This window comes from Peromyscus maniculatus, chromosome 6, assembly GCF_049852395.1.
Source record: "Peromyscus maniculatus bairdii isolate BWxNUB_F1_BW_parent chromosome 6, HU_Pman_BW_mat_3.1, whole genome shotgun sequence".
In the NCBI taxonomy this organism is placed as follows: Eukaryota; Metazoa; Chordata; class Mammalia; order Rodentia; family Cricetidae; genus Peromyscus; species Peromyscus maniculatus.
In genome coordinates this window covers 23,112,932-23,126,096 of record NC_134857.1, presented here as the reverse complement: position 1 = coordinate 23,126,096, position 13,165 = coordinate 23,112,932, and the positions used below count along the sequence as shown (strand labels likewise).

At 42.6% G+C, this 13,165-nt stretch overlaps 1 protein-coding gene across 1 annotated transcript in view; it reads right to left on the bottom strand.

Moving 5' to 3' along the window:
* Positions 1–802: 802 nt before the first annotated feature.
* Positions 803–13,165, bottom strand: part of Fat4 (FAT atypical cadherin 4) — a 132,949-nt gene continuing 120,586 nt past the window's right edge. The window contains exons 14-17 of the mRNA XM_076574027.1: positions 12,601–12,725; positions 10,819–11,036; positions 6,539–6,800; positions 803–3,800 (exon numbers count right to left, since the gene is read on the bottom strand). Of these exons, the coding sequence (XP_076430142.1) occupies positions 1,939–3,800; positions 6,539–6,800; positions 10,819–11,036; positions 12,601–12,725 (2,467 nt within the window). The 3' untranslated portion in view covers positions 803–1,938. The remainder of the gene's footprint in view (positions 3,801–6,538; positions 6,801–10,818; positions 11,037–12,600; positions 12,726–13,165) is intronic.

Here is a 13,165-nt window from a genome sequence, read left to right as displayed (position 1 = left end):
GAAATTCAGGATATATTGCAATTTGGCTGTTTTAATTTAAGATTTCTTTTATATTATAAAATCCATCAGCTGTGTGCTGATGGCTGGTGTTTAAGAATCCTCTTAACAAATACAAGGTTTGAGGAAAATATTTAATTCTAAAATGTCCTGGGATGCGGAACAAGGTCATTTAAAAATGTTCTGGGGCTCTTTATAGACAAATAGGTCCTGTTGGGGGCCACTCTCTTTGGAGTCACTTTTCTTTCTTAGTTCTGGAAAACAGAGCTTAGCCTTGACTACAATAGCATGCACACTGTGTAGACATGTCACATGAGACTGGACAGTAACTTAGAGATGGCAACACACGTAGGAGGCCATTTCTTTTACCTGCCTTGGATTTACAAAAAAAAAAAAAAAAATGGAGCTAAACACTTGAAGAAAATCAGGGCTAGAGATCTTTCACAACTGGCTTTAATTCATGGCTGCTTCTACAGCCATAAGTCCCATCTGGAACTGTATCGCAAAGAACAGATTCTAATGGGAACTTCTAAATAGTAAATGTGCTTAAACAGGGCCCATAATAACGTTGGTCTTCCTGAACTCAGCTAGTCTAAACTCAGCACACTGAAAGGAAGTCCCAGGACACTGTAAGCAGGAATGCACTGGGTGGCTTTAAGATGTCTTTGCTGGCTGTTATCCATAGTAAGTGTTGTGGTCTGTGGAAGTTCATCTTATGATATGCCTTGCTAACAAAAAGAGAATATTCTCAATTGCCCACATGAGAACAGAGAAAGGTAGAAACTGACATTCACCCTAGGACACAGTATTTTAAATAAATATTTTAATTCTATTGTTGGCATTTACAGGTAGAAAGCATACAGTATGTTACAGATATCAAACTGTGAAAATATGAATGTTACATAAGTAACAAATGTAAAAAAACACATTTTCTTACCTTCCCTGAAAGCAAGAAAAGTTTCCGGCATAGGAAAATATCAGTATCAAAAACATAGCTCAGGTGTAAAAAAAAAAAAGTTTTACACAGTATTAAAAAATGACCTAGAAAAAGACAGAAAGTAAGAAACGTTGCAATCTGACTTTATATAAATTATAAAACTGGGTACTTGGGGTAAATGTTGAATGGCTAGAAATGAAAACCAATTAGGGCCTGCTTAGGTCAATTTGTTACATGTTAAAAGCATAGAACTTTTTTTTTCAATAAATAACTTTTTTAAAAAAAAATGTCTCTTAGAAGTGCGCTGAGAACGTTATTCCGGAAGAGAAAGGTGGCAGTGTTCTGGGGACAGTATGCGGTCATCTTGTTCCTTATGAAAGCCTGAGGTAAGTCAGGAGACCATGGCTGTTCGCACAGAGACACATGAGTGTCAAGACCATTTCTAAGCAAGCTTTAAAGTGCTGAACAAATGACTTAATCTTAGTACCCACCGTCGTGTGAAACAAGCCCTTAGCATGTCTGAGCAACGTCACCTAAGAACCTATACGTCTCAAGAGTGTCAGTGTGCAGTCCTTCATCCCAGGACGGGAAGTGTTCCTCCTTCCTGCACTTTGCATGGATTGGTTCAACTTAAGCGATCTTGCAACAACGTAAAACACAATCCTAACACTACAATGGAAACAAGCACCCCCCACTGTGAAAGCACAAGCTCCTGTCTGCAACTGTAATGGTATTAACTGTAAAAACCACAAACCAAACACAAAGCAAAACTCCCCAATGTTGCATGCCCCCCAAACTCATCACAAAACACAACGCATGCAGGAGGACCGTTTCACCAAGCACATTTAAATTAAAGAGTCGTTTGGAGTTAATGTGAGCAGCTCTGTGATTCCTCTTAAACGCGTCCTGCGGCCACCGGTCTATACTGGCCTGTTTTCCAAGGGTGACCCACGCGAGTGGGCAGCCACATATTGCTTTGCGTGTTTCTTGCCCACACAGACACTTTACACGTACTGTTCGGCCTCCCCATCTTTGGGGGCTGGTTTAGCTGCCCCGCTTTTAGCTTCTTCATTACCGGCCGCCTTTTCCGGGAGATTGGCCAAATCTTTAAAGACGTCCACATAGTGGCCAAAGCCCGGGCCCCAGTTCAAAAGGTTATCCCAGTTGAAGTTGCCTGCCTGCTGCCCCAGCTTCAGGGTGCTGTCTGCAGCCCCAGATCCTGCTGCAGAGGTGCCCACCGGTCCCCCCTCAGCCCTGCGTCCATGGTACCTTCTGGGTTTCAGTCTGGCCCCATAATTATCTTCATCATCTGCGTCAGATTCGTTGACTTGAGACAACTTGGGCATCCTGGAGGTGTAGACCATGGGCTTCTCCCTATCGTATTCCATTTCTGAGCACGTGAAGGAGTCATGGGAGTCACTGTCAGAAGAGGATTCTGGGGCAGGGATGCCATCTGCTGGGTTCCTGGTTCGGGACAGGGGTCTTCTGCAGTCTTCCTCGGAAGAGGACCGCCCATGGTCTGCACTACAGATGCTGGGGTTTCTAGGGCGAGGGGTGTTGAGCCTCTCTACCTCCTCGATGGAGAGTCCCACAGGAGGAGAGGATTCTAATGGTATCTGTGCTATCGGCTGCTTGAGGCGACTCCCAGGTCTTGAGCCGTGGGATGCCATGGCCTGGGGGCTCTTGCTTCTCCTCCCCAGCCTGGTGGCATAGTTGAACATGCCAGGTTGGCAGGGGTCCCCGTGCATTTCCAGTGTACCCCCATCCCGCAGAGGAAGATGCAGTTCCCGGGCTGGGCTGTTTCTGTAGAAAGCAGATGGCTTGGAGAAAGGAGCTGGGCTGTGCCTGGACAGGGGGTTGGGAGTGGGGCAGGCCGAGTGGCTGAGAGAGCTGGTTCTTAACGCCTGGCCATATGAAGAAGGCTGGTAGGTCAGACTGCTTGCTCCCAGGGGCATGGGGGACTGCCTGGCAAAGCCCAGAGGGCTGTGCCGCTGGATGGAAAACTTAGGCGTGTGGCTTCGGAATTGTTTGTAGTGCTGGATGATGTCTGCATCTGACGGCGCGATGCTGCTGGCGTTGTCGATGTCGTAGTGCTCAATCTCCTGCTCTGGAGAAGCCAGCGGGGCACTAGGGATGGTTTCTGAGTTGTGGGGGATGTCGGTCTCATCAAAGATTAGGTAAGGGTTCTCACGCTCTATGATGTCAGGCTTGGGATTCCCCTCAGGTTGCTTCCTGACTGCCAGATCATCTCCATAGGGCGGGATGTTGTCGGGGTCATCAAAAGCTACGTTCTCACTGCCCTTTTTCTTCTTCTCCTTTGGCTTTTTCTCCTCCTTGGGGTTTTTGGGCATCTTTCCCCTGCACTGGTTGCATAGAATCAAGCTGAGGACAAGCAATGCCAGGGCCGTGGCACAGCTGCCCACGATGGCCGGCACAGCCCACAGAGGTAAGGAGAGCTCATCTGGGCCCTGGGTCTGGACACACACGTGTCCCCCGGGACTTCCAGCCTTGCACACCTTCCCCTGAGGACAGAGGACACCAAGGCAGGCCACCACCGTCTCACAGGTCCTCCCTGTATGTGACTCTGGACAGCTGCATGTGTAGCCGGAGAGCAGGCCTGGCTCACAGCTGCCTCCGTTCTGGCAGGGGTGGGATGCGCAGTCACCAGGAGGGACACATTTGTAGGCATACCACTGGTTGATGCACAGAAGGTCGCCCCAGCAGGGATTGCTGGCACAGATGTTGGGACCCCGACAGCCAATCTTCACCGAAGGGTCGGTTTTGGAGATGGAGGCCAAACTGTGCTTGCCACTGAAGGGGAGGCTCTCTCCACCATAGAGCACCGAGGCAATGCAGCCATTGAAACCTGTGGGGGAGACACAGCAAGAGCTGCTTTACAGAAAATCAACCATTTCACCTCTAAGTTATGGGATCTGAAGAAGAAAAGATCCACAGTCCCCCAGGAGGGTCTCCAACCAGGCTCCCTCAAAGATGGGAATGCATGTCTTCTGACATTAACTCTAGAACCATGGAGTTATGTGACACATGAGAAGAACTGGAAAGCTTTGGAAGATCTCTCTCTGCACCAGGATTGTCTTGATATCTCTCTCTCTATCTCTCGATCTCTCAATATCTATCTATCTATCTATCTATCTATCTATCTATCTATCTATCTATCTATCTATCTATCTATCAATCTATCTATCTAATGATTCATCAGTTTGATTCTTACATGCCACAGACCAAGAGTTACTTAGAGATAAAACTTATTTTATGAACAACAGAAAGCAAAATAAAAGCCAGTTGCTTCAACTGCAAGACCATGGAGTGTGCAATCACAGATTGTATGCCTGCCTAAGATACTAGTATGGGCCCTTGTAGATCAAAAGAAAAACACTGACCACTACAGTGTTTGGGGGTATCTGGGATGGGGGGAGGTGACTGTGGCACCCACATTGTAAATGGTCAGGATGCCAAAGACAGAAGAAAAAATATCCCAAGCGGTTTGTTAGTAGTGAGTTGTAATGATAGAAACAATTAAGAGATCCTTCATTGGATTTGAACACACTGATGTCAGGAAGCATATATCTGAAGGCAAAAAGATTTACTTTGACTAACAGACTCCCAGAATCTACACTGTCTTGATTTCTTACAAAATCCAAATAGATTGTGCATGCTCTAAAATCCACCAAATAAGGACTTATGACCCAGAATTCAATTTTTGTGCATTAATGATATCATCTGTGACACATTTTGTGTTTTCCTCTATTTGGACATGCCTTCCCACCCAAGTGACATTTGTCAGTGTGATTTACTTTTTTCAGAATTTCCTAGAATATTGAATCTTGGTTCTGCATCCCCTGATTCCGACTTCCTTTCCTCTTAGTGGCTCGCCCTTCTCTTTGTGACATTTTGTGTTCTTTGAAAGTTCCACATGTTTATACTGACTTACTCTTCTTTCTATAGTTCTTTCTATAGTTCTTGTGGTTTGGAGTTACTCAAGGCTAGACCCAGGGCTTCCTATACAATCTTACTCCCACCACTTCACTTACTTGGTACTGACACCTCTCCTGGGTCTACCCTGAGTCCAGGTCATCCACGCAATGTCCTTTCAAATGTGCTTCAAAGCCATATGTTCTACAGCAAACTACATGCTTTCCTGAGACTGCCTCTCTATTTCTCAGCAGTTCTCTTTCTTGGTGGTGCAATTGTTTAAGATGAAAACTCAGAATTCTCCTTGATTTTTGCTGAAAATGGTCCCCAGAACAAGTCGGGTCCATCCACATTGACTTCACTCTTTGGCTATTCCATTAGAATGCAAATAATACCTTCTCCTGCAGTGCCTTCCAGATACTGGCTGCTAACACCTGAGCCCTGGAACCCCTCGCCCAGTTCATCCTCAGAACCAGCCTGAAAGATCTTCAACTCTACTTCATGTTTAAAATTAAAATTTTAATTACTCCTTAATGTTCTGCAGGTGGAATCAATGCATGCACATTTTCCAACCTGAACACCTATTTTGTTCTCCGGCTTCACTATCTGTCTTACTCTAGCAGCCTATGAGCTGTTCCCTGGCCTTGGCCTCTTTTGTTAACATTATCCATCAATTAAACCTTCCAACACTCTCACCCTCCTGCTGATGTAAGAACTCATGAGTGTTTCCATTTTCTTTTATATCGCTGATCTAAGATAACATCTACATCCTGTGAGGACCTGATTGATATTGGTTACCCCTGTCTCCTGCATTACTTAGGGAGACTGGCTTTGATGAACTGACTGAACAGACAAAGGCCTTGAGGACAAGCCAAGCACCAAGAGGAGTCCATGCTTAATTCAGATCTCAGGAGTACAGTTGAAAGCCGTTAATGGAAGCGACGGTGCCACTAATCACAATCTCTCTGAAGATGGTTATGTTAATTAGAGGGTTCATAATTACCAATATCAGAAATCCAACTACTCCTGCAAAAACTATACTGTGATAAAATTACTCTGTGGAAGAGAGTTATATAAAACAAATTGGGCTTTAGCCCCCTCCTCCTATTTGCCACCCAAACCACCTATGTGGTGGTATTGTGTTCCCCAAAATATTGTGTACCTTAATAAACTTATCTGGGGTCAAAGAACAGAATAGCCACTAGATATAGAGGCCAGAAAATGTTGGCACATACGCCTTTAATCCTATCACTTGGGAGGCTGAGATACATCTGAATCTCTGAATTTAAAGCCATACTGGAAACAGCCAGGCATGGTGACTCACACCTTTAATCCCAGGAAGTGAGCCTTTAACCGCAGAAAGTGATGGCAGAAAGCAGAAAGGTATATAAAGATGAGAACCAGAAACTAGAGCCTGGTTAAGCTTTTAGGCTTTTGAGTAGCACAGTTCTGCTGAAATCCATTCTGGATGAGGACTCAGAGGCTTCCAGTCTGAAGAAACAAGATCAGCTGAGAAGTTGGCCAGGTGAGGTTAGCTGTGGCATGTTCTGCTTCTCTGATCTTCCAGTTTACCCCAATACCTGGCTCCAGGTTTGATTTTATTAATAAGAACTTTTAAGATTTGTGCTACACACCTACATTCTGAGGAGCAGATTTTCCTGAGACATTTACCTGTCTGAGTGTCTCGGTGGGCTTGGTTAGGTGGGATTCCTCCCAGAGATATGGTAAGCACCTCGAGGCCACCAAAGTCTTGAGTGAGGTGGACAATGTCTCTGCTGTATATTCTGTCTACAGACAGCATCGTGGTGCTTCCATTCTTTGAGATCCGGAAGGTGTGCCAGTGGCCATCTGCAACATATGCTTCAGGAATGCTTCTCTCCACTTTCCCAGCAACACCTGCGTCCGACGTAAAGTGCACTTTGCCATTCTTAATCTGCAAGATGAATTAAAAACAATGCACAGATAGAACATGATATATAAATAAAAAATAATTCATTTAAAATATTGACCAATCCAAAGGAGCTCGAATGGATGAGAGGTCTGTAGTATTACAACACACTTACATATATCATCACCAAAATTTTAGACAAGATTGCTTATTTACTAATTCTAACAGTTTTTAATTTTATAAATAGCTACTTGAGGGGCATATAACTTTCCAGAACAAAACTGAAATACTGTATTAACTAAGTATCTTAAGTAATTGACACTAATTGTGATTATTTGTATTTCAAGAACAGAAGGAAGTATGTTAAATCACTAAGTTTAGTAAAAAGGCCAGAGGAGTTAGAAGATAAACAAGAAAAGTGAATGGGACATTCCAAAAGCAGAGTATTTGAAAAAAAAAAAAGATGACAAAATAGCTTCACCTTTATATCCACTACCCTGGAGTTTTAGACAAAAATGGGGCTCATTATTCCATTTGGAATACCATAAAGTAAGAAGGAGATTTGGCCAAGACTTCACTACAGCTGTCTCTTCACTTTATCTAAAGGAATTCGATTTCTTTTAGTTCACCCAGCAAAACACTGGGTAACAGGACACTCTAGCTTCCAACTTGCAAGTTTCCAGTATTAGGAGCTGACCCTTCAGAACATGAATAATTTGTAAGGCAAGATGAGCCCATGGGTCAGAGAGCACATTCCCATCCCTGCTGCCAGATAAGACTGCCGTCCAGGCACAGAGATGAAGTGTCCAAGGAGCCACTGAAGGGAAAGCAGAGGTCAGTTTCGTGTGTCACTCGCCTCAGACTCTGTCTATATGCAAGAAACACTTCCAGAAAAACTGAAAATCTGTTCATTTGTGCTTTGTAGAAAATTCATGTAACTAAGTTACATATAGATATCATATAGTAATATTTTAATTGAATATTCCAGGTTAAAAATATTTTTCATAGGCTGAGAGGAGACTCAGTGCTTCCTCTGTAAGCATGAGTCCCTGAGTTCAAATCCCCAACATCCACATTACAGGCCATGTGCCCTGTAACCACAGCTCTGAAGGGCAGAGATAGAGATCTTGGGAGCTTTCTTGCTAGACTGCTTAACAATATGTGAGGCTTCCAGTTCAAGACAATAGGGCAGTGAAGAGTAGAAGAAGACAAGAGGTGTCTTTCTGTGGCCTCCAGTGTATGCCCACCTCCAGCATATGCATACACTACACACTCACACAATGCATACATATGTAGTTCATATGATTATGTAAATTAAATTATCACAGCAGAGCTGTTCTAGGATTCTCCCCTCAATTCTTCTAACTATCTCCTCCTGATGTACTCAAATTACCCAGGATCTCCTTCACCCAACAACTTTGCTCATTTCCCTATCATGGGCATTAGTGTGTGTGTGTGTGTGTGTGTGTGTGTGTGTGTGTGTGTGTGTGTGTGTGTCTGTCTGTCTGTCTGTGTGACAGAGACAGAGAGAGACAGAGAGACAGAAAGAGAGGGGTGGAGGAAGAGGGAGGAAAGGAAGAAGGGGGGAGTTCAATAAATGGAGAGTTTAAGAAAGAAATGCTAAGAAGGCTAGCCAAAGGAAACAAAAGCTGGGTTCTTGGATGGCCAGCAGCTGACACTAGCTGAGCACATTCTGTCCAAGCCTTCCTCAGTCACACTCCAGCAGACCCAGTTACCTCCTGCCCATCATGGCTACTTTCTGAGTCTGTTTTGCTCTTTTTACTGGCTGCTTTTTCCTTTTCTACTTATTTCACCTGCCAAAGTCCTTGTTTTTGAAAACCTCCTGCTCATAGTTTTCTCACTAAATGTCGTGACTGCTAATTATTGGTCATTTTGCCTAATTCCCTTTTTAGCTCTGTGGCACCATGTTGTGGAGGTGCAAGCTGCCATCCTGCTGAACTTCACAGGAACAAAGACAGACCCTATCACTCAGCTGCTTCCCAGTGGAAGATTTCACTCTTCAAACATGTAGCATGTTGACTGAATTTCTTGGCTGAAGGAGACTGCAAATAGCAGTGTGTCATATGTCATTTAAATGGCATGGGGACTTGGAGACAGCTTAACAGATAATCTCATGCAAAGACTGTAGTGTGGCCTTTCAGAATGGAGGAACTCTGAGCAGAAGCCACTTAGGGTCCCCTCTCAGCAGGGCATGATGTTCTGGCCAGATGAACCCACTGTCTTTTAGTCATAGCTCTCTCTGTAACTTATGGCTTGATTGCTTTTAATTTGCTTTTCAATGGAAATTATCAACAGCAAATTTGAACACTTCAAGAGTTATCTGTTTCACAAGTTATATTAATTGGGTAACCAGGATATTTAAGTAATGAAGATAAAGTGAAAATTTAAAAATGTCCCTGTAGGAAAGCAGGGATCTGTCTCAAATTCAGCACTGATTGACATTTCTGACCACATGATCCTCTACCAGGCATACTGTGTGTATTATAGGATGCTCAACTCTGTTCTCCAGCAACTATATGGTAGTAACACCCTCATCTCTCTAATAAAAAATGTCTCCAAACACTGTCAAATTACCATAGGGGTAAAAATCATCTCCATCTAGAAACAGATGGGCTAAGGAATATACAAGTGGATCACCAGGAAAAGGAATGGTCTTTGTGTGAGTTACTGAAAACAGACACCTAAGATAAAGCATGAAGAGTCAGTTGCACAAAGAAACCTGAAAAACCCAAACCTAAAATTTATGGATGAGCATCAACTTTATTTTTAATATAATTTGTGAATTAAATCAAGCAAATGCTAATTCTGTTCTGTGTGTTTCAAAATATTGATAGGAAAAAATAGGTCAGTAATCATGGCCTTGTTTTCTTAAGGATTTACTGAAATGAATACAAATAATATCAATAGAATTATAAAACACACAATGATCTTATGAAACAGTTGATGAAACCAAACACAAGATCTGCTGGGAGAATTGATGCTAATGTCTGTCTATGAAAGAAGGTGGTTCTCATTTCAGACTCTCAGAAGGTTGCAGGAAGTAGGCAAAGAATGGCTCATGGCTAATGGATGACTGGCTTTGACTTCTGCCTACAGGGAGGAAAAGTGAAGTAAAAGCCCAGAGAGAAATCCCCTTTTTATTGAATATAAATTTTGAAAAACATTTTTGAATATTTTATTTGAAATGGGCAGGGGGATGGCTCACTAGGTAGACTACTTTCTGTACAGATGTGAGGATATGAGTTGGGATCCCCAGCAATAGCTGCAAAGGAGTCAAGCAAATCCCAGCACCCATGTCAATAGCTGCAAAGGAGTCAAGCAGATCCCAGAAGCACACTGGTCAGTCTGTGCTGGAAAGCAGACATGAGAGCTCCAGGTGCAAAAGAGATCTTGCTTAAAGGAAAAAGGCAGAGAGAAGCCACCCTATGTCCTCTTATAGCCTCCATAGGACTAAGAATATATCCCTCCATAGGACTGAGAATACATTTCTCCCTCTTGCCACTAAAACTTATTTGGAGATATGAAAAGAAATTTTACTTACAATAAATACCAAAAAAATTTAACTTTGTGGATTTTACCTAGGTAATAAATAGAATGTGTATTTCAGAATAAAGTCCAATCTTTTCTAAGTATTCTAATCTTACCATTTAACTTATATTATCAGTGTTTAAAATAATTCTTTGTGAAAATAATTTTCCATATCATGGCATATTCTTTTCATGCTTTACTTTGCTTATAGTAGTAGCAAAGTGATGCAGATTTTTATCAGTCAAAGCAGACATGACTACATTTTCTGTGCTGGCCTGGCTGGCAGTGGTTTCTACTCTAAAACAAGACAAAGGTGTTTAGAAACTGGTCCTCTCAGATCTTTGTTACTTTGGCCCTGGGAACACTGAGGGTGGATGGTATTGGATCACTGCCTAGCTTTGGTCAGAACTCTAAGATTAGAAAGAAAAGGACAGAAGTTGTGGGAGACGGAACTGCTGCCCCAGAGCAGGTAGGAGTTGGTTGTCAGGTGGGTAAGCAAGGGCTCCTTTCTCACCTTCACCGTGGTATAATTGCTGCTTTCCTGGATATGGATTAAAATGCCATTCTCACTTCGAGTCCTGAATTTTACTTCCAGACTGTTGACACCAAAAGGCTCCAACATGGCATCCCGTATACTCTGCGTCAGCAAGTATTCTCGCTTTTCACTCTGACTCATGTGGTAGTCCAGGCGTCCTTTGCCTTCTAGTGACAAGGCAGTGTCCGGAGTGACAGCTGAGAGCCAAGAAGAAAGGGAAAAATTTTGAAGGCTTTCACTAGACGTTTTTAGAGCAATCTTCAGAGTGGCAAAAGGTATTAAAAATGACAAAAGTTCAAGTTTCTGAAATTACTGTCCCTGGTCCTACTCTGGGAAAATAATTTCCATTTGTGAATAATTATGTAAGTGTATTGCCAATGGTTGAGTCCTTTTGGATCTGTGAAACATAAAATCCTTGATGACAATCATTAATCACTTGGGGGACTTGTCATCCAATCTCCTCGCTATGGGACAGAAAGCCTGGACATAGAAGACACAGCCAACTGCTAAAATGCACAACTCAAAACTTGAACTAATTTCAATGCATTCCTGAAATTATTAAGCAAATATGTTTTTATAGTTGGAAACCTTTGGAACTTTAGTCTTCAGTCCCTCTAGTCTCTGATTTTTAGAAATATGTACCCAAAAAAGTGTCCAGTCAAAGACTACTAGTTGTAACTTGCTCTCCCTGGATCCATCACCATTGATGGTGCATCATCAGATGCCATGACCTGTTAAAAGACTCCCAGTCCAGAAGTACAACATTTACTTCAACATAACCAATAGCATAGCTCAGGAAAGGAACTGGGGAAATGGAATCAGGGGTAACTCTACCCTGGGTGTTATACTCTAAACAGATAAACAGAATAGCACGTGCAGAATTATGTTTAAATTTACAAAAAGAAGTCTCAGTGCAGCTCATTAAAGAAACACTGTGTGGCAACTCATTTTTTCTTTTTCTATTATAGCCAAGCTACTAAGATACATCTATGCTGTCTGCCTCTAAGATCTTTTGGATTCTATTAAATTCCAATGTTTTTGCTCACTTCTCTTCATTTTCATATTACAGTAGCCACAAATGTTTCCTTAAAAAGTCACAGATGCTAGTGGCTGAACGAAGAGGTAATCATTCATTTCAAAATAAAGCAGTTCTCATAAAGTTGCCCCCAAGGGCACAGGGTAGACTAGAACACACAGCTTCCAGTCAGAGAGCAAGTCTTTACTGATGGCTTGAATATCACTGATGCCTTGATCACCCTGCACCTGGTGCTTAATTAATGAGCAGACTGAATAGTGCTACTCCAAAACAACTTAAATAAACTGTGGCTTTTATTTTAACATATTAACTATTACACAATGTTTGGAGCTAGGTGTTATTCAGTGATACTGCACATTTTATTTGCCAAATATAAAAATCTGACCAGAGAAATATTCACCCACAGTGGACTTATCTACAACCTGAGTACAGTTGCTGACTTTAAATTTCCTAACTACCCAATATGTGACATAAAATAACCCAGTGATACATTTATAAGGTGAAACTAACATCTAAATGTTAAACTAATTAAGATCCAATTCTTTAAGAGAATGCTACCCTTCTTCAGGTTAAAAAGCCAATTTACAACTGTTTGTGTTTCACCCCATTTGGCACACTTAATGTTTGCCATGTTAGAGTCAAAATGCAGGAATGTGCTTAGGTGCACATATTCCTGCTTTCTGGGGCTGTGACAGCATCGCGTGAATGTGAAGATGGTAACCTACATTTCTCACAGTACTTCCCAGTCAGGCCCTCCATGCACTGACACTGCTGCCATGACCAGAAGTCCACACAGGTGCCACCGTGCTGGCAAGGGTTGCGAGCGCATGTGCCTTCAAGCCTAGGGCACCTGGAAGAGAGTCACAGAGAAGACGGGTAAAACACCAACCTGGAAGGAGGAAAGTTGACTTGAAGCAGACACAGACTGTTCAACGTGCTTGATCTCAGGTTTGCAGTATAGGGAGGGACTTGCCCCGGCTACCCTGCAGCAATTAATGATGCAGAAATCTCGTAACCTAGTCTTCCTCACATCAGAAGAGAGGATAAATAAAAATATCTTATACAATGACCACCAAAGGTTGCAATTTCCATAAGACCACAATGGTCCAGAAATCCCTTATTATCATGGTCCAGAGCCACATATTTACTTAGGTCCAGGTGTATCCCACAAAGATGCTCATAATTATGGTTTATTCACTGCCCAATTACAAGCCAGGTATGACACCAAGCATGGACATAAGGGAATGAAATAAATGCACATACTCATGGAGAAGGATTTCTTTTCCTGTG